At 39.2% G+C, this 21803-nt stretch overlaps 1 protein-coding gene across 1 annotated transcript in view; it reads left to right on the plus strand.

Annotated features, from left to right (window-relative positions):
• Positions 1 to 21803, plus strand: part of LOC136883389 (fringe glycosyltransferase) — a 294226-nt gene that overhangs the window by 160018 nt on the left and 112405 nt on the right. Inside the window, exons 6-8 of the mRNA XM_067155661.2 lie at positions 236 to 295; positions 8178 to 8313; positions 10174 to 10259. Coding sequence (XP_067011762.2) covers positions 236 to 295; positions 8178 to 8313; positions 10174 to 10259 — 282 coding nt within the window. The remainder of the gene's footprint in view (positions 1 to 235; positions 296 to 8177; positions 8314 to 10173; positions 10260 to 21803) is intronic.

Raw genomic sequence — 21803 nt, forward strand, 5'->3', positions numbered from 1 at the left:
CCTAATAATTTTTATCTTCTCGATCATAAACTGTAAGGCCTCTTGCAAGCTACAATTTCTCCTTCAGTAAGAGCGATATCATTAGCACGAATCATTGTAAGGTAAAGTTTCAAAAGTAGTATCAAAAATATTAAGTATAAGAAAGGCATGCCTCGTATTTAGGAGGAACATTAATTTACTATCGTTATTATCGCATATTATGTTTTGTAAAACTGTGGTGTTGTGTTTGTTTCAGGAACGATCTCTGCTGTAAAATGTCTGTAGAGTTTGACACTTTCGTCAAGAGTGGCAACAAGTAAGTACACTTAAAGGCATTTACTGTGCCAAGCTTTTTCTCTGGAAGTACTTCAAAGAGTTAGATTAGGAGATCGTGGAGGCCACACAATGTGATTAATGATTCTGCCCTGGAATGCACTACCAGCTGCTTTTACTAAAACATCATCTATGTTTCCACGTTCTAGAAGTTTATCAGACCTAGATCCACACTTTTGTCCCCTTCCTAAATGTGAAAATTTGTGTTTGATAGACATTTTTATATGTTAAAATCAGAATAATGAGAAAGCCATACTCACCATAATTCCAATGATGTACTTGCACTTTATAAGCGACTTTCGGTATTTTTTTCGGTGCCTCCTATATTTCAGGAGAACAGAAATATTCGTAATACTGGAATCAAATATTTCTTTAGATATTCTGTTGCGTGATAGAACAGAATGTTACAGCACATCACCATTAACTTCTTCAGTTTTATTTATGATTAGATTACGTTAATCCAGGCAGTACCTTCAAATATTTTTATTCCAGTATTCCTACTTCTGCAGAGCACAATGACACTTGCGAAGAGATACTGTTGAACTGTAGTGTGTTGTACGTCTCCGCATAAAAAAAATCCATGCGGCGCTTTTCACGTAACGCAAAAAGGGAATTTATACAAGAGTGGCTTTAGGTAGATGGATATGACGTAATGCAAATGACGTCTTGCCTATGGCGGTCGAAAGTCTGGTATTAGGTGGCGTATTTGTCGTGTAGAGGTCGCACAGGGGCAAGGGAGGTGTCATTAGATTTTTCTCTACGAAATCTGAAAGAAAACAGCAGAGGAAAAATAACAGTTAGTAAGACGAAATTTAGCACAAGTTACGAAAATATCAAAATATTTGACTAAAATACGCCTGTAAAAAGCGTTTGCAGGAGGAAACTAGGCTCACTGAGAGATACCAGTGCCGCAAACTTGATCAATGTGTAAAAACAAGCGGCAAGAAACTGGTATGGTTGGCCGTGTGATACAGGTTAGAGGAGAATCAGGAGTTCCTGGGAGAAGATTTCAATGTAACACTGACTAGGTCTAAGTGCCATTCATTGTAGTCGCTTCTTTGTCTGTAATTTTGTTTTTAATACCATCATACCATTGCCTGCTGTCCTTCTAACAACTTTGTCGAGGTCGTTTTGCAGTCGCTCAGAATCCTATACGGTTTTAATTTTGTCAGTGATTTCAGATCCTAACTCATGTCATATATATAAGAGAGCATAGGGGCTCAATAACACTGCCGTGACGGACCCCACATTTTATCATTACAGAATCATATAACGCTTCGTATACTCTGATTCTCTGAGTTCTATTTGTTCTATCTTGCCAGTGATTAATATTCTAAGCACCTTTTAATATGCTTCTTTACACGAACACTACGGTTAAGATCTAGTTGTGTAAATCGCTGTCATAGTCTCTGATTACTCAGAAACTTCCGAAGCCTCATGTTCGTACCATAAAAAACCTTACAAGTAATATCATTTTTGATGCACTAATATTGCTGTTATCTGCTTATGTTTTATTTTAATTACACACTGTGTAATTTATGAGAATATATAGTTCAGTTTAGTAGTTTAGTAATGTTTTATTTTACCAGGCAAGATTAACGCCTTCAGGCCTTCACTTCCATCTAACCAGGAACTGAAATATACATATTATATTACATTGTACTACAGTACACTAATTACATTAAATACAAATTAAATTCATAATAATAGAATAATACTTCGATATAATAAAAGGAAAAATTCGTAAAACTTATATCCTTGATGTAAAAAGGGGTTAGTGCACAAAATTTAATACAATTTGAAAAATAAAACGGTTAAGAATTTTAAACTTATCTCTTATAATAGAATAGTGGTGAGTAACATGTTTACATGTGATACTTACAGGTTCATAAAATGTCTCCAAAGTGCTTCTTTGAAAGTAGGAATAGCGCTTATCCCTCTAATACTTTCGGGAAGGGATTTCCACTCACGTCAGGCAATTGCTGTGAGTGAATTATCGTAAATGGCAGTTGTATGGGTAGGTGGTGCAAGGATGGAATTATCATCAGATCTAGTGTTAGGACTGTGATAGGATGAGAGACATTTGAAACATGAAGTAAGGTAAAATGGCTGTGAAGAATGAAGGATTTTATGGAGATGGCATAGGGTATGCACAGTGCGACGGATTTCTAGTCGGGACCAGGATAGGTGGTTATATGTAGAAGTTACATGATCATTGTACCATAGGTTACAGACGTATCTCACACATGTATTTCGACCACGTTGTAATCTGCTCAATAACTTGCGTCCAGCTTCTCTCTAAATCACGTCACAATAGTCGAAATGAGGAAACATCAGAGCTTCTAGCAGCATATTTTGAGTTTTACAGGAAATAAATATTTTTACCCGCTCAGAATGTTTTCTGGGTGATGTTCGTAATATGCGTTTTCCATGACATGTCATCATCGAAAATAAAGCCTAGGAATTTATTGATGATATTAATGGTATTACATAACATTACAGATGGAATCTGTGGTCGATTGATCTTCGCGAGTAGTTTCGAGTATCCAAGGGTGATAGTTTGCATTTTTGCTGGGTCTGATGTACGACCACACCTCAAAGGCCTACAATAAAAACGATGTTAGTTCCTGACGGACTGTTTCTATGGCCGAAAATTTAGATATGGAGATGTGCGGAAGTACATGTGTACATAATCAGCGTTAATATGGTATTTGCAGTGTGTTAGGTTTTGGGAAATATCATTAATGTAAGTAGAAAAATGAAGGGTCCTAACACCGACCCTTGCGGTACACCACATTGCACAGACCGCCAAGTTGATTTGTTTGTCCTATCTTTAACACACTGCCACCGGCCGTGCAGGTCGAAAACAACCAAAGGAGAGGTTTGCCTGGGAAGGGAGAGAATGCAAATTAGAGAGCAAAATGTCAATGTCAACAGATTTAGAAGATTTGCTCAAGTCTAGAATTAAAACTGCCACTTTCTTGTTGTCCATTGCTTCCCGCAAGTCTTCTGTGACCTTCAGTAGTGCCGTTGTAGTACTTTGTGCTTGACGAAAACCAGACTGCAGTGGGTCAAATAAGTTGTAGGTCGTCATGTAGTCTGTTATTTGTCTACGAACGATGAACTCTAGTGCTTTGGATAAAACAAAAAGTATGCAAATGGCTCTGTAGTCAGATAGTTCAGAAGGGGAAGCTCCTATTTTTAGAGGATGCATAATGCCCGCTTTCCATGTTTCGTGAAATGTGCTGTATACAAAAGAAGAGTTAAATATGTTAATTAGTGCACAATTAAACAATTATTTCCCGTTTGAACTTGGGACTTTTAATAGAATAGGCCATAATATAGCATCATCTCTATTCCTATACTGTCATTTCCTTCCGTCGTTGATTTTATCCGATTTACAGCAAATCTTATTTGTGAGCGGGTTGCTGGTCGGAGGTAGAAGTTTCCTATATCTGTTCGCGTCTTTGCGTAGTTCCCGTCTACAGCTTCCTGTTCCTGGGCTGCATTTAATGTGCAGTTTGATGAAAAATAACCGTTCAGTTTTCCCTCCAAGGGTATATTTATTTCGTCGTCGTCTCGTGTTTTGGTAATGCCAAAGCTCTTTATTGATTTCCACAACACAGTGTTGAAGCATTTGGTTGAAATAAACTGTGAGCGTGTCGTAGTTTCGCGTTTCTAATCTATTGGGTCGTAGCGTTTCTCAGTCTATTATAGTTAAGAAGATTGTCAGGAGTGCAATTTTTTCAAAGTCGTCTATAAGAAGCATCGCGTCCAGACATTAGTGCTCTAATCTAATCTAAGAGCCAGGGAGCTGGCTTCTGTGAAACTCGACCCTTCTTTTTGGTGCATATCTATCGTGCAGCTTAGTTATATATTGATTCATTCGTTTATGTCCTTAAGTTTAAAATGTGTCCCGCCATGGCACTGCAACTGCGTCTTGTAAACGTTTATTCTTATCAGTTCTTCGTAGATCTCCATATTAAATTATTTCCCGTTTGAACTTGGGACTTTTAATAGAATAGGCCATAAATATAGCATCTTACCGTGATATACCTTGGACATTAATTTGACCGTGGTGAAGAACTAATTCAGGATGATTAGTGGCAATGAGATCAATCAAGGTGTGTGATGTGTCTGTGTAATGTGTAGCACTGAGAGGAGAAACGTTAAGATGCAAGCTTTAAATAAATTAAAGGTTGGGTTGTCTATGGAGAGTTATGTTCATGAAGGGTTATGTTGAAGTCGCCCATTACGATTATGTTTGAACAATCGGTGACTGAATCTTGTATTTGAGTCTTTTAGATCGCATAAAAATTCAGAAGACATTTTACTTCAATGACAGTTATTTCCAGTAATGTGAACTCAGGTTTCCCCTGGTACCGATATGGGGGCCTGCAGATTATTTGAGGTAATAGACTGATCGTAACATATGTAGCGGTGCGCCGGGAGGGCTTATTTAATCTGTCGGATCGAGGCAATGTATAACCTGCCAGTTGCAATCTTTCAATTGCGTGGTGTGTTTTTAACCAGGATTCGGAACTTAACATTGCGTGGAAACTGGGAAGCATAAATAAGGTTCTAATTTCGCCAATTTGCGCCTCCGCTAGGAGGCTTTGAGCGTTTATATGGCAAATCTGTAAAGTATTACTGTACTGAGTAATCTGGTGGTTAATGGTGTCCCTTGTCGACAGAGACTGGCAAGAAAACTCAGATGACAGTTGGTGTGTGTTGCCTGCACAGCTGGTTCCAGGGTCATTGGGGAGAGTGGATTAAGTGAAAGGTTTTGAGGAATGTTTGGAATGAGGAGGGGCGCTGTTCGTTTGTCACAAGTTCGTTACCAGACTCAGGTTTCCCCTGGTACCGATATGGGGGCCTACAGATTATTTGAGGTAATAGACTGATCGTAACATATGCAGCGGTGCGCCGGGAGGGCTTATTTAGTCTGTCGGATCGAGGCAATCTATAACCTGCCAGTTGCAATCTTTCAATTGCGTGGTGTGTTTTTAACCAGGATTCGGAACTTAACATTGCGTGGAAACTGGGAAGCATAAATAAGGTTCTAATTTCGCCAATTTGCGCCTCCGCTAGGAGGCTTTGAGCGTTTATATGGCAAATCTGTAAAGTATTACTGTACTGAGTAATCTGGTGGTTAATGGTGTCCCTTGTCGACAGAGACTGGCAAGAAAACTCAGATGACAGTTGGTGTGTGTTGCCTGCACGGCTGGTTCCAGGGTCATTGGGGAGCGTGGATTAAGTGAAAGGTTTTGAGGAATGTTTGGAATGAGGAGGGGCGCTGTTCGTTTGTCACAAGTTCGTTACCAGACTCAGGTTTCCCCTGGTACCGATATGGGGCCTACAGATTATTTGAGGTAATAGACTGATCGTAACATATGCAGCGGTGCGCCGGGAGGGCTTATTTAATCTGTCGGATCGAGGCAATGTATAACCTGCCAGTTGCAATCTTTCAATTGCGTGGTGTGTTTTTAACCAGGATTCGGAACTTAACATTGCGTGGAAACTGGGAAGCATAAATAAGGTTCTAATTTCGCCAATTTGCGCCTCCGCCAGGAGGCTTTGAGCGTGTATATGGCAAATCTGTAAAGTATTACTGTACTGAGTAATCTGGTGGTTAATGGTGTCCCTTGTCGACAGAGACTGGCAAGAAAACTCAGATGACAGTTGGTGTGTGTTGCCTGCACAGCTGGTTCCAGGGTCATTGGGGAGAGTGGATTAAGTGATAGGTTTTGAGGAATGTTTGGAAAGAGGAGGGGCGCTGTTCGTTTGTCACAAGTTCGTTACCAGACTCAGGTTTCCCCTGGTACCGATATGGGGGCCTACAGATTATTTGAGGTAATAGACTGATCGTAACATATGCAGCGGTGCGCCGGGAGGGCTTATTTAATCTGTCGGATCGAGGCAATGTATAACCTGCCAGTTGCAATCTTTCAATTGCGTGGTGTGTTTTTAACCAGGATTCGGAACTTAACATTGCGTGGAAACTGGGAAGCATAAATAAGGTTCTAATTTCGCCAATTTGCGCCTCCGCCAGGAGGCTTTGAGCGTTTATATGGCAAATCTGTAAAGTATTACTGTACTGAGTAATCTGGTGGTTAATGGTGTCCCTTGTCGACAGAGACTGGCAAGAAAACTCAGATGACAGTTGGTGTGTGTTGCCTGCACAGCTGGTTCCAGGGTCATTGGGGAGAGTGGATTAAGTGAAAGGTTTTGAGGAATGTTTGGAATGAGGAGGGGCGCTGTTCGTTTGTCACAAGTTCGTTACCAGACGGACTAAGCGCAGTTGAATCCAGTTTCTCCACCTTCATCAATGTATATGTTCTATGTAGGTTGTTCTCAGTTATATGATGATGATGACAATAATTGAAATGGAAATAACAATTTACAGCGATTGATGCAATAATGACAATATAGTAATAATGTAGGTGGAAATAAATACGACGAAATTACACCACTGGACCCAGCCTACTAAGACCAATCTACCACTACGGCAAGCAAAAGTAAACTATATTACGAATTTCGTTCTAATAGAAAGTTAAAGTTAAAATTTATTCCATACTACAAAGATAACTCTAAAATTAAACTACGAAATAAATTGTTGTGACCCTTTCTCCCTCGTATCACTTTAGTTCATTTAACTGTATCATAGTTCACACTTTACACTTATTTGTTCCTATTTGTGTATTACTTACTCCATGAATGCTTCATACTGGCGTACAACAAAACTCGAAATTGTCTCCTTAAGGATTGCGAGCCTTGTTGCAGTCAGATCCCCTCTTAATGTGACCGTCGTTCCCTTAAGTCCTCTTTTCTAGTGGATAATTTCACTCCACTTCCAGTAGGAAACGAATTTCACTATTATGGGCTGTGGCTTCGCGCCCAGTGGGATGGCTCCTGTCCATGTCCCTAGGGTCAAGGTTGACACCAAGATCTCTGGCAATGCGTAATGTGGTGACATCGGAATGTTCCCCTTTCCGGAATGCCGAAAATATGGATGCATTGCCGCCGCTGGTATTGCTCCAGTTCATCTTGCTGGATTTTAAAGTCACTTTTGATTTTCACAAGTTGCCTTTCCTTAGTCAGAAGGTGATCTTGTAAGAGTTTGACAGTTTCCTTGTACTCCGCTCTTAGTTTCTGGAGCTGCAACATTACGGGCTGTAACTGTTCGGCTATGGTCTGCTTAACGAGAACTTGTATGCTGACACCGTGCTGCTGGCTTGCTTGGGGAAGCTCCTTAACAGCCATTATTAAAACTTACTATTAGAACACTGATAGTTAACTGCACACGTTTAGCTTCAGCACGAATCTAATAACGCATTTATCACTTCAAGTGCTATATCGCCTGCGATTTACGATTATTGCTAGAGAAAGTTTGCGTGCGACTAGCAGCTAGCGGCCATGTTGGAATATAGTTAAGGGTTAATAAAAAACTGGTATAAAAGTCTAATTTTTCCGTATTTTCTGCACCAGCAGCTAGCGGCCATGTTGGAATATAGTTAAGGGTTAATAAAAAAAAAGTAAAAATTCTAATTTGTCCGTATTTTCTACACCAGCAGCTAGCGCCCATGTTGGAATATAGTTAAGGGTTAATAAGAAAACTGGTATAAAAGTCTAATTTTTCCGTATTTTCTGCACCAGCAGCTAGCGGCCATGTTGGAATATAGTTAAGGGTTAATAAGAAAACTGGTATAAAAGTCTAATTTTTCCGTATTTTCTGCACCAGCAGCTAGCGGCCATGTTGGAATATAGTTAAGGGTTAATAAGAAAACTGGTATAAAAGTCTAATTTTTCCGTATTTTCTGCAACCAGAAGCTAGTGGTTTTACCGAGGATGTTGTGTACTTGTAGGTGGTTCTGTCACGTGGATGACGACAACTACGTGAATATTCCGCGGCTCGTCCGTTTCTTGGCCGACTACAGTCCTCAGGAGGACTGGTACCTGGGAAAGCGGGCCCCACTCAAGTTACTCAAGAATCCCGCCATGGTGAGTGATTCTCCTCTGCTCCATCTCTGGAGCAAGTGTCAACACATGTAAACAAATATTTGAAAGTCGCAAGTGTGGGTGTGGAAGTGGTTTAGCCCGGGAGAGTTTATATACACAGGTATGAGTGAGGGTATAAATTACTGGGTCTTTCTGCTCTTAATATGTATAGCATAAATCAAGATAATGATTATTCGAAGAGTACAGTGTTAGGAGTGTATTGTAGTGTATTGTTTCTATTGTACATCTGTAAATATTCAGTAGAGTTTATGTAAACACACATGTGGGGATGGAGTTAGTTTATTTATTTATTTATTTATTTATTTATTTATTTATTTATTTATTTATTTATTTATTTATTTATTTATTTATTTATTTATTTATTTATTTATTTATTTATTTATTTATTTATTTATCGTATGAAGTTATTTACATAGGCCTATATACAAAGTTTGTAGACAAATGTGACAGTCATAAGCTCGTACAATTTTACAATTTCGTCGCCATAAGACCTATCTGTGTCGGCGCGACGTAAAGCCCCTAGCAAAAAAAATTTTTACAATTCTAGGTCTAGTTCTCCGACCCGTTCTATTGCTTCAACTCATGTATGTCCGTTATCGTTCCTCTGAAAGCACGAAGAGGACAGTCAGCGACAATGTGGTGGACAGTCTGCAAGAAGGCACAACAGTCACAATTTGTGTACCAGATATCCACATCTGCCTTGTCCGGCTCGAATTCGGTTGATGATCCTCCACTGACGTCCGGGAAGGTCGGATCCTTGTATTCGCTTATATGGGTCTTCAATTAGATGAATATTCACTACTGAAGACTGCTTCTACTGTATTTTCCATGAACTGTTAACTTTGAAGGAGGATCTATCAAGGTTAACTGCCGTGCGCTATGGTGGTTTCCTTTATTTCAAGCGTTGGTGTTCTTTTTGTGGAATATCTTGGTGAATGCGTAGCTCTGGATCCTGTTGAATATGTTTCTATACCTTTGGAAGTGCCTCTGATCTTCTTGGGGTTCGAAGTGGAATATTGCTGAGAACAGGTAGCCATAGTATGTTCGTACTCCGAACACATCCCGCTATTATTCGCATAGCTTAGTTGAGTTATACATCTATTATCTTGGTGTGAACACTATTGATCCAGATTGGACAGCAGTATTCAGCAACAGAATGTGGTTGGGATAAGGCTGTGGATCGTAAGATATGAATATTAGTTCCAGCAATATTTTGTAGAATATTATTTCTAGTTTTGAATTTCGAAGCCACATTCAAGATATGTTGATTAAAGATCAGACTTCTATCTAACGTTATTCCCAAGTATTTTTGCTGCTACAATAAGGGAGTACTTGGTTTCTGAACTTAATATCTTGGGGACCTTCAAATTCGTAGAATTGGACTATCTCTGTTCATTTGTCAGCTGAATTTCGAAGGGGATGGAGTAACTTCCGTGTATGTGGGGCTTGTCCCTTATCCATCTATCACTCCTAGATTGTACCTGTATATTTAAGGAAATAATAATAGTAATAGTAATAGAAATAGTAATAGTAATCTTTAAACAATAGGTTTTCATCAAAGAGCTGAACATTCGGAATATGATTGAATCTTTCATTATAACCACGCCCCCACCTTTTGGTGAAAAGTTAAGTATTGGGGGCGGTTGTCAGAGGTTAAAAATGTTTAACTAAATGTACTTCCAACGTATAACATTTGTTTGTAGTTGTGGGACAATTTGTCAGCTTTTACCAATGAGAGTGAACTCACTCGTGAAGTGCCATGTAAGTTCCTCTTAATTTGAGCACCAGTTGTTTCTGGAACTGGATATTAAGCATCTTGTTTGCTTGTTTCTTTCTTTATAGCGAGGAATCACGTACAAATTTGCTACAGGTGGAGCAGGATTCTGTCTGAGCCAAGCTCTGGCGCTCAAGATGGTGCCTATGATCGGGTAGGTCCTCATCTGTGTCCCATCCTTTGTCAACAGGACAGGTATTAGTCTCACACATGTAAACTTGATGTTGCTACTCACACATTGGCCTTCTGAAAGGTGCAGTCTTCAAATTGGAGGTAAGCTGAGAGCTGGCACAGGACATGTGATTGTGATGAGTGTTTTTCATGTCTTTGCTTGTCTTACATTGAATTTCATGCTTGCTTCATTTTATCTATTCATGTCCTGCCTTAAAATTGATATTGACTGATGATGGTCTCTGGTAAGACCGAAACTAGTTTCAACAAATATATGTAACTTTCTTAAGCTTACAACAAACAGTATTGATTAGGTGGAAACCTTTACCTTTTGTTTTACAATATATTGCTCTTCAATGCGGATTAGTATGAAATTTATTACCTACGATCACCAGCGATCTTGAAAACCATTTTGTTTTGTGTGATAATTTGCTTACCTGTTGGTCCTATGATCTCCCATCTTTGCAGATATGTCATTTTGTTAGCTCTACGCGCAATGCAGCTATGTTTTCTGTACGTTTCCAGTGTGATTTCAAATTCCTTTCATCAGTCTTTTTATCGTGACACTCAGTATAGGACAGAATTTAAAGATGTCTCCATGCCAGAAGTCAACACTACATACAATATGTCATATTTAGCCCGTATTGCCGACTTTGAACAGTTCTACGATATTATCATTAAAATGTTCCACTTTTGCAATACCGGTACTCACAAAGTTTAATCTTAACAGAAAGTTACAGGTACATGTTTTGTCGCTCTTGAGGACGTCTTCACCCTTGGAAAGAATGAAAGTTAAACACAGTAGTAAAAATAAAAGCATATTTAAAATGTTGTAACAACACATGTCTTCAATAACTTACATCTGTAGTGTCTTTGTGTGCCATTTACAAAGAAAGTGGCGACATGCTTAAAATCTACTTATAAAAGCTTAGTCATTTTAATAGTATGTAAACTTTCTTCGTATGTATATTTAATTACATACATATTCAATTTACAAAATGAAATAATTCGAACAAGGTTTCCTTGGTGCTTCGCTCCCACCTAGTGCTAGTGGAACGGAATCGAATCGAACCGAACATAATTTGTTTTTAACAAGTGTTTAAATGGGAGTTAGAGATGGCTATCGCCACGAGTCGAATCGAATCGAACCGAACGGAACAGGATTCTCTGCCAAGAATATTTTTCGAGCAGTGGAGCGGAATCGAACACAATTATCAAGATTCGTGCAACTTCGTAGATGGTCTGGTCGAGATATTTCTGACTATCATTTGGCGGCAAATATGGATCAGCTTCAGCTGGAATGTCAACTGTTTCTTGGATACGGTCGGGAACGTCCTGTTTCGTGATAGTTTATTAAACGTATTAATATTAGACACGGAAAAACTTCAGTTTAATTCAAAAATATGATTTCCTCTACTACAAGACCCACGAGCATTATTGCAACAACGTAAAACATAATTCCTGGGAGGAAATAAGCAAGGTTATGAAAATCCAAACTTATTAGAATATTCAAATTTGTGGTAGGTTACTGTAGTCTGTATAGGTACAATTTAATTCATAATTTTTGTTGACTTCATCACAAAATCATGTTATTTTGGAGTCCACGTACAGTATATCAGTACGATAATTGACATCACATCTCATATGGGAAGTATCTTTAAGTGTTTTTCTTCTTCTTCTTCTTCTTCTTCTTCTTCTTTGTCGTTTAGGCCTACTGAGGACCACGGGGCTCGTATCTACTCTTCGGTAAAAGTTGTTGCTTTCTTCTTCTTCTTCTTCCAATACTCCTTCATTGCTGACTATGAGCCAGCTTTCTCTCCTCTGTCCAATTAGTTCCTGTAGTCTTCTTACTTGTAAGGGACGTTGGGAAAACTCTGTGTCGGATGGCTTGACGGAACAGTAGTCGGTCCCAGTGGGATATCTAGGTGTTCCATATCCGACTTAACTGACGTGATCCATTTGTTCTTAGAAGCTTTGCCTCTTCCTGTTACTGTTAGTATCCTGTTGGTGAGTCATTTGGAATACAGACGGGCCCAGTGTCCATAAAAGGTCAGGCGCCTTTTCCTTATAGACGTGACGATGTCCTCCTGGTGTTCATACAGTTCATCATTATGTCGGATTCTGTAAGTGCCTCCTTCCTCTCTGATTGGTCCTAATATCCTCCTCAGGATCTACCTCTCTTTTAACTCCAGCTTTCTGAGTGGGCCATTCCTAGCCATTACAGGGCACTCGGAATATACAGAACAGATGGTTTGACGACCGAGTTGTAGTGTCATCTTTAAGTGTTTATTATATTTACAGTGAACGATTTTGTAAGTGGCATTCCCTATGTTTAAAACTGTCGTATATGTGTTCCTAACAAATAGTAGGCTACTTTAAACGAAATAGCTCCGCTGTGGACTTTAATTAAGGCCACGGTCCTAGCCCTTTCCTATCCCATCGCCGCCATAAGACCTATCTGTGTCGGTGCGACGTAAAGCAAATTGTAAAAAAATAATTTTGAAGCTACCTCGATTAATAATTTCATCCTGCCATGGAACACAATCTACTGCATTAAAGTTGTTTTAAAAATGATCACGGACTCCCATTTCACATCTGAAGTAGCATTTCTTCATGTAAAATTGAACTTTTTAAAATTCTATATGAAATAGTTGTTGAAATTGCAATAAAGTAACTCTGAGTAGGCCTACCGTCGATACTTCGCTTCGTCGCGCAAATAAACATTCAAATAAGTTTGAATACTCTCCGTTTGGCTCTCTTATTAATTTCTTGTACCCAGAAACTTCTCCTATCTCTCGTAAGTTTCTGCCTCCTCACACCTATCAGACCGTCCATTGCAAGCCTGAAGTTTCCCGTAGAATCCCGTTCGATTCTGTTCCGCTAGATGTGAGCGGTCGAGTGGAAATGTCAGCTGTTCGGTTCGATTCGATTCCATTAGGTGGGAGCGAGCCTTAAAAGACTTCGTCCAGTGGAGCGTTATCCAAAAACGAGCCCATAATGCTGGCAGCATTTCCTCGTCGGATAGCAATTGCTAACCACTGCCTCAGGAATTATGTTGAAAAGAGGTCTCCAGTGCGACACTAGAAAGCAGGGACTGAGTTGGTTCATTGACGAAGGAAGGCTCAGTATTCTTTTATAATTTGTATGGTTTTAAGACTTTTAGAATGTAATGATGATTTTTGGATAGTGCCTTTATAGTCTTTGTTATTTTTGGTTTGTTTACGAACTGGATATTGAATGCTAATAATGTTTGCTACAGTTATAAGTTACATTTTTATTTATCAATGTTTTCCTGGTTTGCCATGACGGCTATCCAACCGGAAGTGTATTTATCACTGTTTATTTTTTTAATTTCATTTCAATAGAGGCACCGGAGCCAAGGCTCTTCTTGGTGCAATACAAAATATAAATTACAATGGCAGCTATATTCACAATGTAATTACAAAATAAATATAGTAAGTATATAATTTAATATGATGTAATAAATACGAGAGGACAAAGTTTCCTAACCATAATTACCATACTACTTCAAGTATTTAGTTACATTACTCTTGAAGATAGATGAAGTTGGTAACATTTTTATATTTTTTGGAAGTGAGTTATACATGGTTATAGAAAAAAATCAAAGAGAATTTTGACCATAACTAGTAGAATGAATCTGATTGTAGTGAATATTATAAATAATTCTTGTTTCGTAATTATGAATCTGTGATTTGGTAATTACTGATGTGTTCGAGCGGACTATTTCGTTTTGAATTTTATAGATCATATTTATAGAAGCTTTTATGCGGAGGTTTGGAAGTGATAATCTACTACAATGTTTATACACATCTTTAGTCGGTGGCAGAATGGGCAGTTTGAAAATTATTTTTAGTGCTCTCTTCCTAAGGACCTCTACCTTTTCAAATAAGTCTTTATTACAGCATGCCCAGACATGTATCATATAAGAGATGTGGCTTTCAATAAGAGCATAGTAAATACCCTTCAACAACCCACGAAAGAACTTATATCGCAATCTACTGCGGATATCAATCACAGGGATAATTTTATTACAAATAGTCTCCACGTGATTACTCCACGACAGATTTTCTTCTATAATCAGTCCTAAGAATTTAGTACTGTGCACTTTCATTATTCTGTGACTGAAGAAAAGCAAATTTTTATCCAAATTTAATACATATAAAGGTTTGTGAAAATTTATGTAGTTTGTTTTTGTTAGATTTATCGTTAATCGGTTGGAATTAAGCCATGTTTCAAGTAATCGTATATCCTGCTGCATATTTTGTTCACGTTCATGATTGCTATAGCCTGTATAAAAATATTAGCGCCATCAGCAAAAATGGATAGTCTTCCATTTAATTTAAGGTAACCAATATCATCAATGAAGGTAAGAAACAATAAAGGCCCCAGCACAGAACCTTATGGCACACCAATTGAGATCACTTTTACATTACTCTGAGTATTATTACATGTAACAAACTGCTCCCTATTAGAGAGGTAATCAACAAACCAATCCAATGCAATACCTCTAATGCCTGCTACTTCTAATTTATGTAATAAAATTTTTGATCAACTATGTCAAAAGCCTTTTTAAGATCTATGAATAAACCAGCTGCTAACACACCAGAGTCTAAAGCTTGTTGTAGTTTAATAATAATATCCTCAATAGCATTACTGGTAGTCGAGTGAGGTAGGAAACCATACTGAAATTGATAAAAAATATTTATTATTTAACAAAAAATCTAACAATAAGTTTTTAACCACTTGTTCTAAAATCTTAGATAAAGGAGGTAGTACCGAGATTGGTCTGTAATTACTTACATTAAATTTATCCATGCCTTTATAGATTGGTACAACTCTGGCGATTTTAAGTTTGGGTGGTACTTTACTCTCTGATAGAGATTTGTTAACTAATTTTGTGATGTGAGGTATAATAAATTCAGAAAGTCTCTTTATAAGAATATTATTAATACCAAAACAGTCTACACTACAACTGTTTTTAAGATTATTAATTATTTGTTCAATTTCATTTTCATTATTAGGGGTTGAAAATAAGGAATTAGATGGGCCAGGTTCAATGTGAGGGTATTTAGACTGAGGAATGTTCTTAGCTAAAGACAGACCCATATCAGTGAAATAGTCATTAAATATAGTAGAAATTTGACTAGACTCAGTCACCAACTTATCATTTACTTCTTCATTGTTACAGTTATTAGTTGTTAAAATATTATTAATAATTTTCCACTGATTATTTGTGCTGTTTAACCTATTCATATAATAATTATTTTCTAGATCTCTTTATAGTCATGTATTAACTGCTGTGAAATATAGCCACATCCCATATTAAATCTCATCTGTTGTCTTTTAATTTTATAATGTAAGTTATTTTTTGTTTGATTAGATTTAACTGCTCTGAAGTAAACCATGGGCAAAAGGGTCTAAATTTCTTATTTAGATTAGGACTTTCATTTTTAACTAAAACCGTACTTTCTTTAAAATATGCTATTAATTTATTTGTTATGATATCCGAGCTATCCTCTTCATTTATTGTTAATGGCGTTTGAGACATGTATTTTTCCATAGATGGGATATGATATTTTGTAGGTTGCATTACATAATTTCTTTGTGTATTCATTTTGGGTGTAATATTAATATCCAAGATCTATCAAATTGTGATCACTCAGATCATTTATTATGTTATATATTTTATATTTGCAGACTCTGTTTACGTAAAAATGATCTGTAAGTGTACTAGTTGTCAATGAAATTCTAGTAGGAAAGACAGCGTTACATGAACTCTGATTATAACACCCACAGCGATTCTGAAGCTCAGTAGATATATGACTCTGTTCTAATTTATTTATACACTGACTGACAGAGCAAATGCAACACCAAGAAGGAGTGGTCAGAACTTTATGCCAATTGCAGGGTAGACTGACGTCACTGAGGTATGCTCATGATGTGAAATGCGCCGCTGTGCTGCGCACGTAGCGAACGATAAATGGGACACGGCGTTGGCGAATGGCCCACTTCGTACCGTGATTTCTCAGCCGACAGTCATTGTAGAACGTGTTGTCGTGTGCCACAGGACACGTGTATAGCTAAGAATGCCAGGCCGCCGTCAACGGAGGCATTTCCAGCAGACAGACGACTTTACGAGGGGTATGGTGATCGGGCTGAGAAGGGCAGGTTGGTCGCTTCGTCAAATCGCAGCCGATACCCATAGGGATGTGTCCACGGTGCAGCGCCTGTGGCGAAGATGGTTGGCGCAGGGACATGTGGCACGTGCGAGGGGTCCAGGCGCAGCCCGAGTGACGTCAGCACGCGAGGATCGGCGCATCCGCCGCCAAGCGGTGGCAGCCCCGCACGCCACGTCAACCGCCATTCTTCAGCATGTGCAAGACACCCTGGCTGTTCCAATATCGACCAGAACAATTTCCCGTCGATTGGTTGAAGGAGGCCTGCACTCCCGGCGTCCGCTCAGAAGACTACCATTGACTCCACAGCATAGACGTGCACGCCTGGCATGGTGCCGGGCTAGAGCGACTTGGATAAGGGAATGGCGGAACGTCGTGTTCTCCGATGAGTCACGCTTCTGTTCTGTCAGTGATAGTCACCGCAGACGCGTGTGGCGTCGGCGTGGAGAAAGGTCAAATCCGGCCGTAACTGTGGAGCGCCCTACCGCTAGACAACGCGGCATCATGGTTTGGGGCGCTATTGCGTATGATTCCACGTCACCTCTAGTGCGTATTCAAGGCACGTTAAATGCCCACCGCTACGTGCAGCATGTGCTGCGGCCGGTGGCACTCCCGTACCTTCAGGGGCTGCCCAATGCTCTGTTTCAGCAGGATAATGCCCGCCCACACACTGCTCGCATCTCCCAACAGGCTCTACGAGGTGTACAGATGCTTCCGTGGCCAGCGTACTCTCCGGATCTCTCACCAATCGAACACGTGTGGGATCTCATTGGACGCCGTTTGCAAGCTCTGCCCCAGCCTCGTACGGACGACCAACTGTGGCAAATGGTTGACAGAGGACAGGACACCATCCGCACTCTTATTGACTCTGTACCTCGACGTGTTTCTGCGTGCATCGCCGCTCGCGGTGGTCCTACATCCTACTGAGTCGATGCCGTGCGCATTGTGTAACCTGCATATCGGTTTGAAATAAACATCAATTATTCGTCCGTGCCGTCTCTGTTTTTCCCCAACTTTCATCCCTTTCGAACCACTCCTCCTTGGTGTTGCATTTGCTCTGTCAGTCAGTGTATTATAGTAACCAACAGTAATACAGAATGTTTTACCACCTTTATTCCAAAGATATTCTAAACATTTTAGAAAATCTTTGGACAATTTGGTATGAGGGTTATATACTGCTACCATGACGAATATAAGAACCGAGTGTGATGACTCATCGAGTTCAGGCGCGCCCCGCCAGGCAGCGCTAGAGTGTGGTAGCTCCATAATACCGATCAGCTGGTCTTAGGAATGGTGACACAGGAAACGTATTACTCCGTAACTGATAAGTATATACACTGTCTTTTATAAAAAAAAATGAGAGATTACAATTAAACTACCACGGCAGAGAACAATGGAAAAATATCATACATGGAAATAACAGCTACGACCTTCATCACGTGTAGAGAAAAGCACAAGTTACTCGTGCGTACATAGCATATTAAAACAAACACCCATGAACTATTTAAAGGTAATACTCTACTTGCCATCTCAGTTTGTCGGTTACTGGACTTTCGAAAGCTTGCGTGAAGCTTTGGCGGATGTTCGAGATTGTAAATCTCGCCGGATTTCTTTCATTCTGAAGAAAAATCGGCACTTCAGATAATGATAAACAAGTCTGGGAATTATATCCATAACATGTTGAAGACAACAGCCAGCGCCTGAAGGATCAAATGAAATTTTGTCTAAAGAATCGATACAATCAAAAAATATTTCGCTCCACATCGATTTTGAGTTCAGTTTTTCACTAATTACTTTCTCGGCCTTGAAAAGAATGTCACATATACTTTTCGAAGGGCGCGTTAAAAACACTTCATTATTGCTTGAACCGTAGTCTTTTATTTCGAAGAGAACTGAAAATGTACTTTGATTATTATCACGTAAAGAATGGGCACAGAGCGAACACTTAATAAATTTAGAAGAGTGCTTAACAACGTACCCAGCCAAATGATACACTAAACACTTCTCAATCGAAGAGTTTCGAACAGCGCTATCAAATTCAGGTACAGAGCTTTCCCAGTCTTCGATATTTACTGCATCTTGAACCACGATTTTTTGCTTAATGGAAGTTTCCACTGATTGTTTCACTGTCTCATTATGAATTTCCACATTCCGGGCTAACATACGTATCTGATTAACATACGAGGTCAAGATCGTCTCCCGTTTAGGTTCGCAATTACCTCCTACATTTAAAGCCTGCTTTATAGGGACGTAGACACATTGAAGTAGATAATAATAATTTCGTGTGGCTATTTCTAGCCGAGTGCAGCCCTTGTAAGGCAGACCCTCCGATGAGGGTGGGCGGCATCTGCCATTTGTAGGTAACTGCGTGTTATTGTGGTGGAGGATAGTGTTATGTGTGGTGTGTGAGTTGCAGGGATGTTGGGGACAGCACAAACACCCAGCCCCCGGGCCATTGGAATTAACTAATGAAGGTTAAAATCCCCGACCCGGCCGGGAATCGAACCCGGGACCCTCTGAACCGAAGGCCAGTACGCTGACCATGCAGCCAACGAGTCGGACTATTGAAGTATATGAAAATGAAGGAAATCTATTGTCGATGGATGATCATCTGAACTGAAAGAACGCATAATTCCGAAGTGCCGTTCCAAGGGATCCTGGGTGACCTTTCCTGTTAACACATACTTACAACCTCTTTCCCAAAGCTATTCACACATTTCCAAAGTACTCTGTAGGGTTACCATTAGTGATTCCAAGGTTCTGTTGGAGGCAAAGGTGTTATTAGTAGATCTCAAAGTCTGAAGAAAATTAACAAGAGCTGTATGAGAAGGTGAACCTCTACGAAGAGCCTGAGAAGGGATGAATGCATTTAGTGCATCAGCAACAATATTTATATCACTGGTAAATGTTTCAGTGTCCTTACTACCTTGTAATCCTGCCAGTTCCACTGCGCGATAAAATTTCATACCTTTGGCAACACTGTCACTAAAAAGTGGGAAGGCAAGCCTAGCATTCATTCTCTGGAACGATGATGGGTCTAAATGAGCAACTGTCAGCTTGGGGCAGGCTCTAAGCCCAGCATATCCTGATAGATCTTCTTTGAACAGTTCCCTATAGAAATTGAAATTAATGATTTTGTCGTTATAGTGAAGTTCTACTTTATCATGAAAGTGGTTTCTTATACATTTCAATACATGCACGAAGTCAGAAAAAGCCCAGATCTTTCTCTTAACATCTGCAGGATTAATGATGTGAGGTTGTAGAGAACTTGTCTTGCCACTGATTCCTAACGATTTCCACGCCTTTTTATTTGTCTGACTACCATCACAAGTAAATCCAACTACCCTCGCCCCAGCTTCTTCTAACTGCAAAATCACCTGTATTACAATTTTTGCGAGAATGTCTCCTGGAGTAGTATTTCTGCATGCATAAACAGCAACTGGTTGTACCCAGTTATGCATGAAAGGTACGAACATGAACACTAGAGCGTGATTTGCAAGCAAGTTCTTCTGGAGGTCTGGCGTGTGTTCACCTAAATCAACTAATCCATCTACTTTATGGGAAAAACTATTGAATTTGATTTCTTCTCTTAGCTTAACCTCATAAAAAATAACAACACCATAACGTGAATTATCATTTTCATCCTTAAGAAAATCTGAAATAGCATTTATGCTATGCGAATTAACTCCATAAGGGCACTTAAGCCCTTTACAAAGTTTTCTCAAGTGACTTTCTGAGGGCAGTGGCAAGAGGTTATGTCGCCGACAATGACGGAATCCTTTCGGTGATTTTATTCTCAACAATAAACTCTCTAAAATGAATTCATTGCTATACCTCATTCCAGTAGAAGATTTCACCTGGCATTTCTTAAGCATGGTATCGATTATCATCTTTTCCTTCTTACTAAGGTGTTCGTTATCTCTATAATTAAATTCCTGTGTATTTCTAACCTGCTTCTCCAGTAAATTAATTCTCGATTTTGCTGAGTTTAGACTGGATCTAGCTCGAATTAAATTTCGATTAGCATTTTTAGGCGCCTTTTGAGCGATAATATTGTCTTTTCGGCATCAGAAAGCACACTAGAATAACCCAAATTTTGATCAACATTAGACTGACCTTTTAATTCTCCATTCGCTGCTACACTCTCGTCTTCAATCTTCTTTCTTCTTCTCCTAGAGGTGTCTAGATTCTTTTTCCTGTTGGGAGTTTCACGGGACCTAATCTTACTAGAAAGGTATTTCGGCAAATTAGGGAAAATGTGAGGTACTGCTCCTGCACGTAATTTCCATCTGTCACGAGGCATAACCACTTTTTCACCATTCACTATAAAGTTGTCTGATTTTACTATCAAATCGTCAGAGAAATGAAGTTGACAAATTCTGCTATTACGCGTTAAAACAGTATCCTTTCGTGGAATAGCTCTGGCCCATTTTTCAAATTTATTTTTATCCTTCGGTGGTGAAAAGAATCTTATACCATTAACTACTCTACCATAGCCTGACTTACAGCCAGGCACAAAACAGTACGGCATGTTGAACTATTAGTTTAATCAGGCCACATAACACACGTGTTTTAAGTGCACAACACACAGTGAACTAAGTTTAGGAACTGAACGCAAAAGAAATTCAACTTGTTGACTTGAAATATCTCGCACAACAACATCTCCCGCACTTTTCAACACATGGTTTGCCGGTCTACTGAAGCACGTGTTGGACATCGACGTTTGCAGTGCTCTCAGTGGCGGGTCCACAAACTACCATGCTATAACAGTTGAGTCGTCACACTTGGTTCTTATATTCGTCATGCTGCTACTAAGTGAACGTCATTCACAAAACCCTTTATCTCGATTAATAATATACTATATGAACTGGCATTACTGTTAATAGATAATAATATATTAGCCTTATACGGTTCCTTTATATAAATGGTAATTCCACCACCCCTATTATGTGATCTAGAGCAAAAGAGATCATCATATCCATTCAGATTAAAATATTTTTCTTCCTCAGGAGAAACCCGTGTTTCAACAATTACAATTATTTCAGGATATTCTGCTTCCTGTATGGTATAAACTAAATTACTCCACTTATTACGAATGCTTTGGGAGTTGATGTATAGAATTCTAATTCCATCTTTGTTAGTAAGCTCCTGTAATTCACTTAGTTGGAATTCAGAACCTTCCATAAAGAATAACGTGGATTATTTATGTACCTACAAGTAAATAGCTTACCTAAGTCCTAAGGGGAAAAGACAGCTAAGACATCATCCATGTTTCTGATATGTATAATACTAGAAGTATCATTTCTCCTTACAAAAATTCACCCTTCCCT

The sequence above is a fragment of the Anabrus simplex genome, chromosome 11 (genome assembly GCF_040414725.1).
Source record: "Anabrus simplex isolate iqAnaSimp1 chromosome 11, ASM4041472v1, whole genome shotgun sequence".
NCBI lineage: Eukaryota > Metazoa > Arthropoda > Insecta > Orthoptera > Tettigoniidae > Anabrus > Anabrus simplex.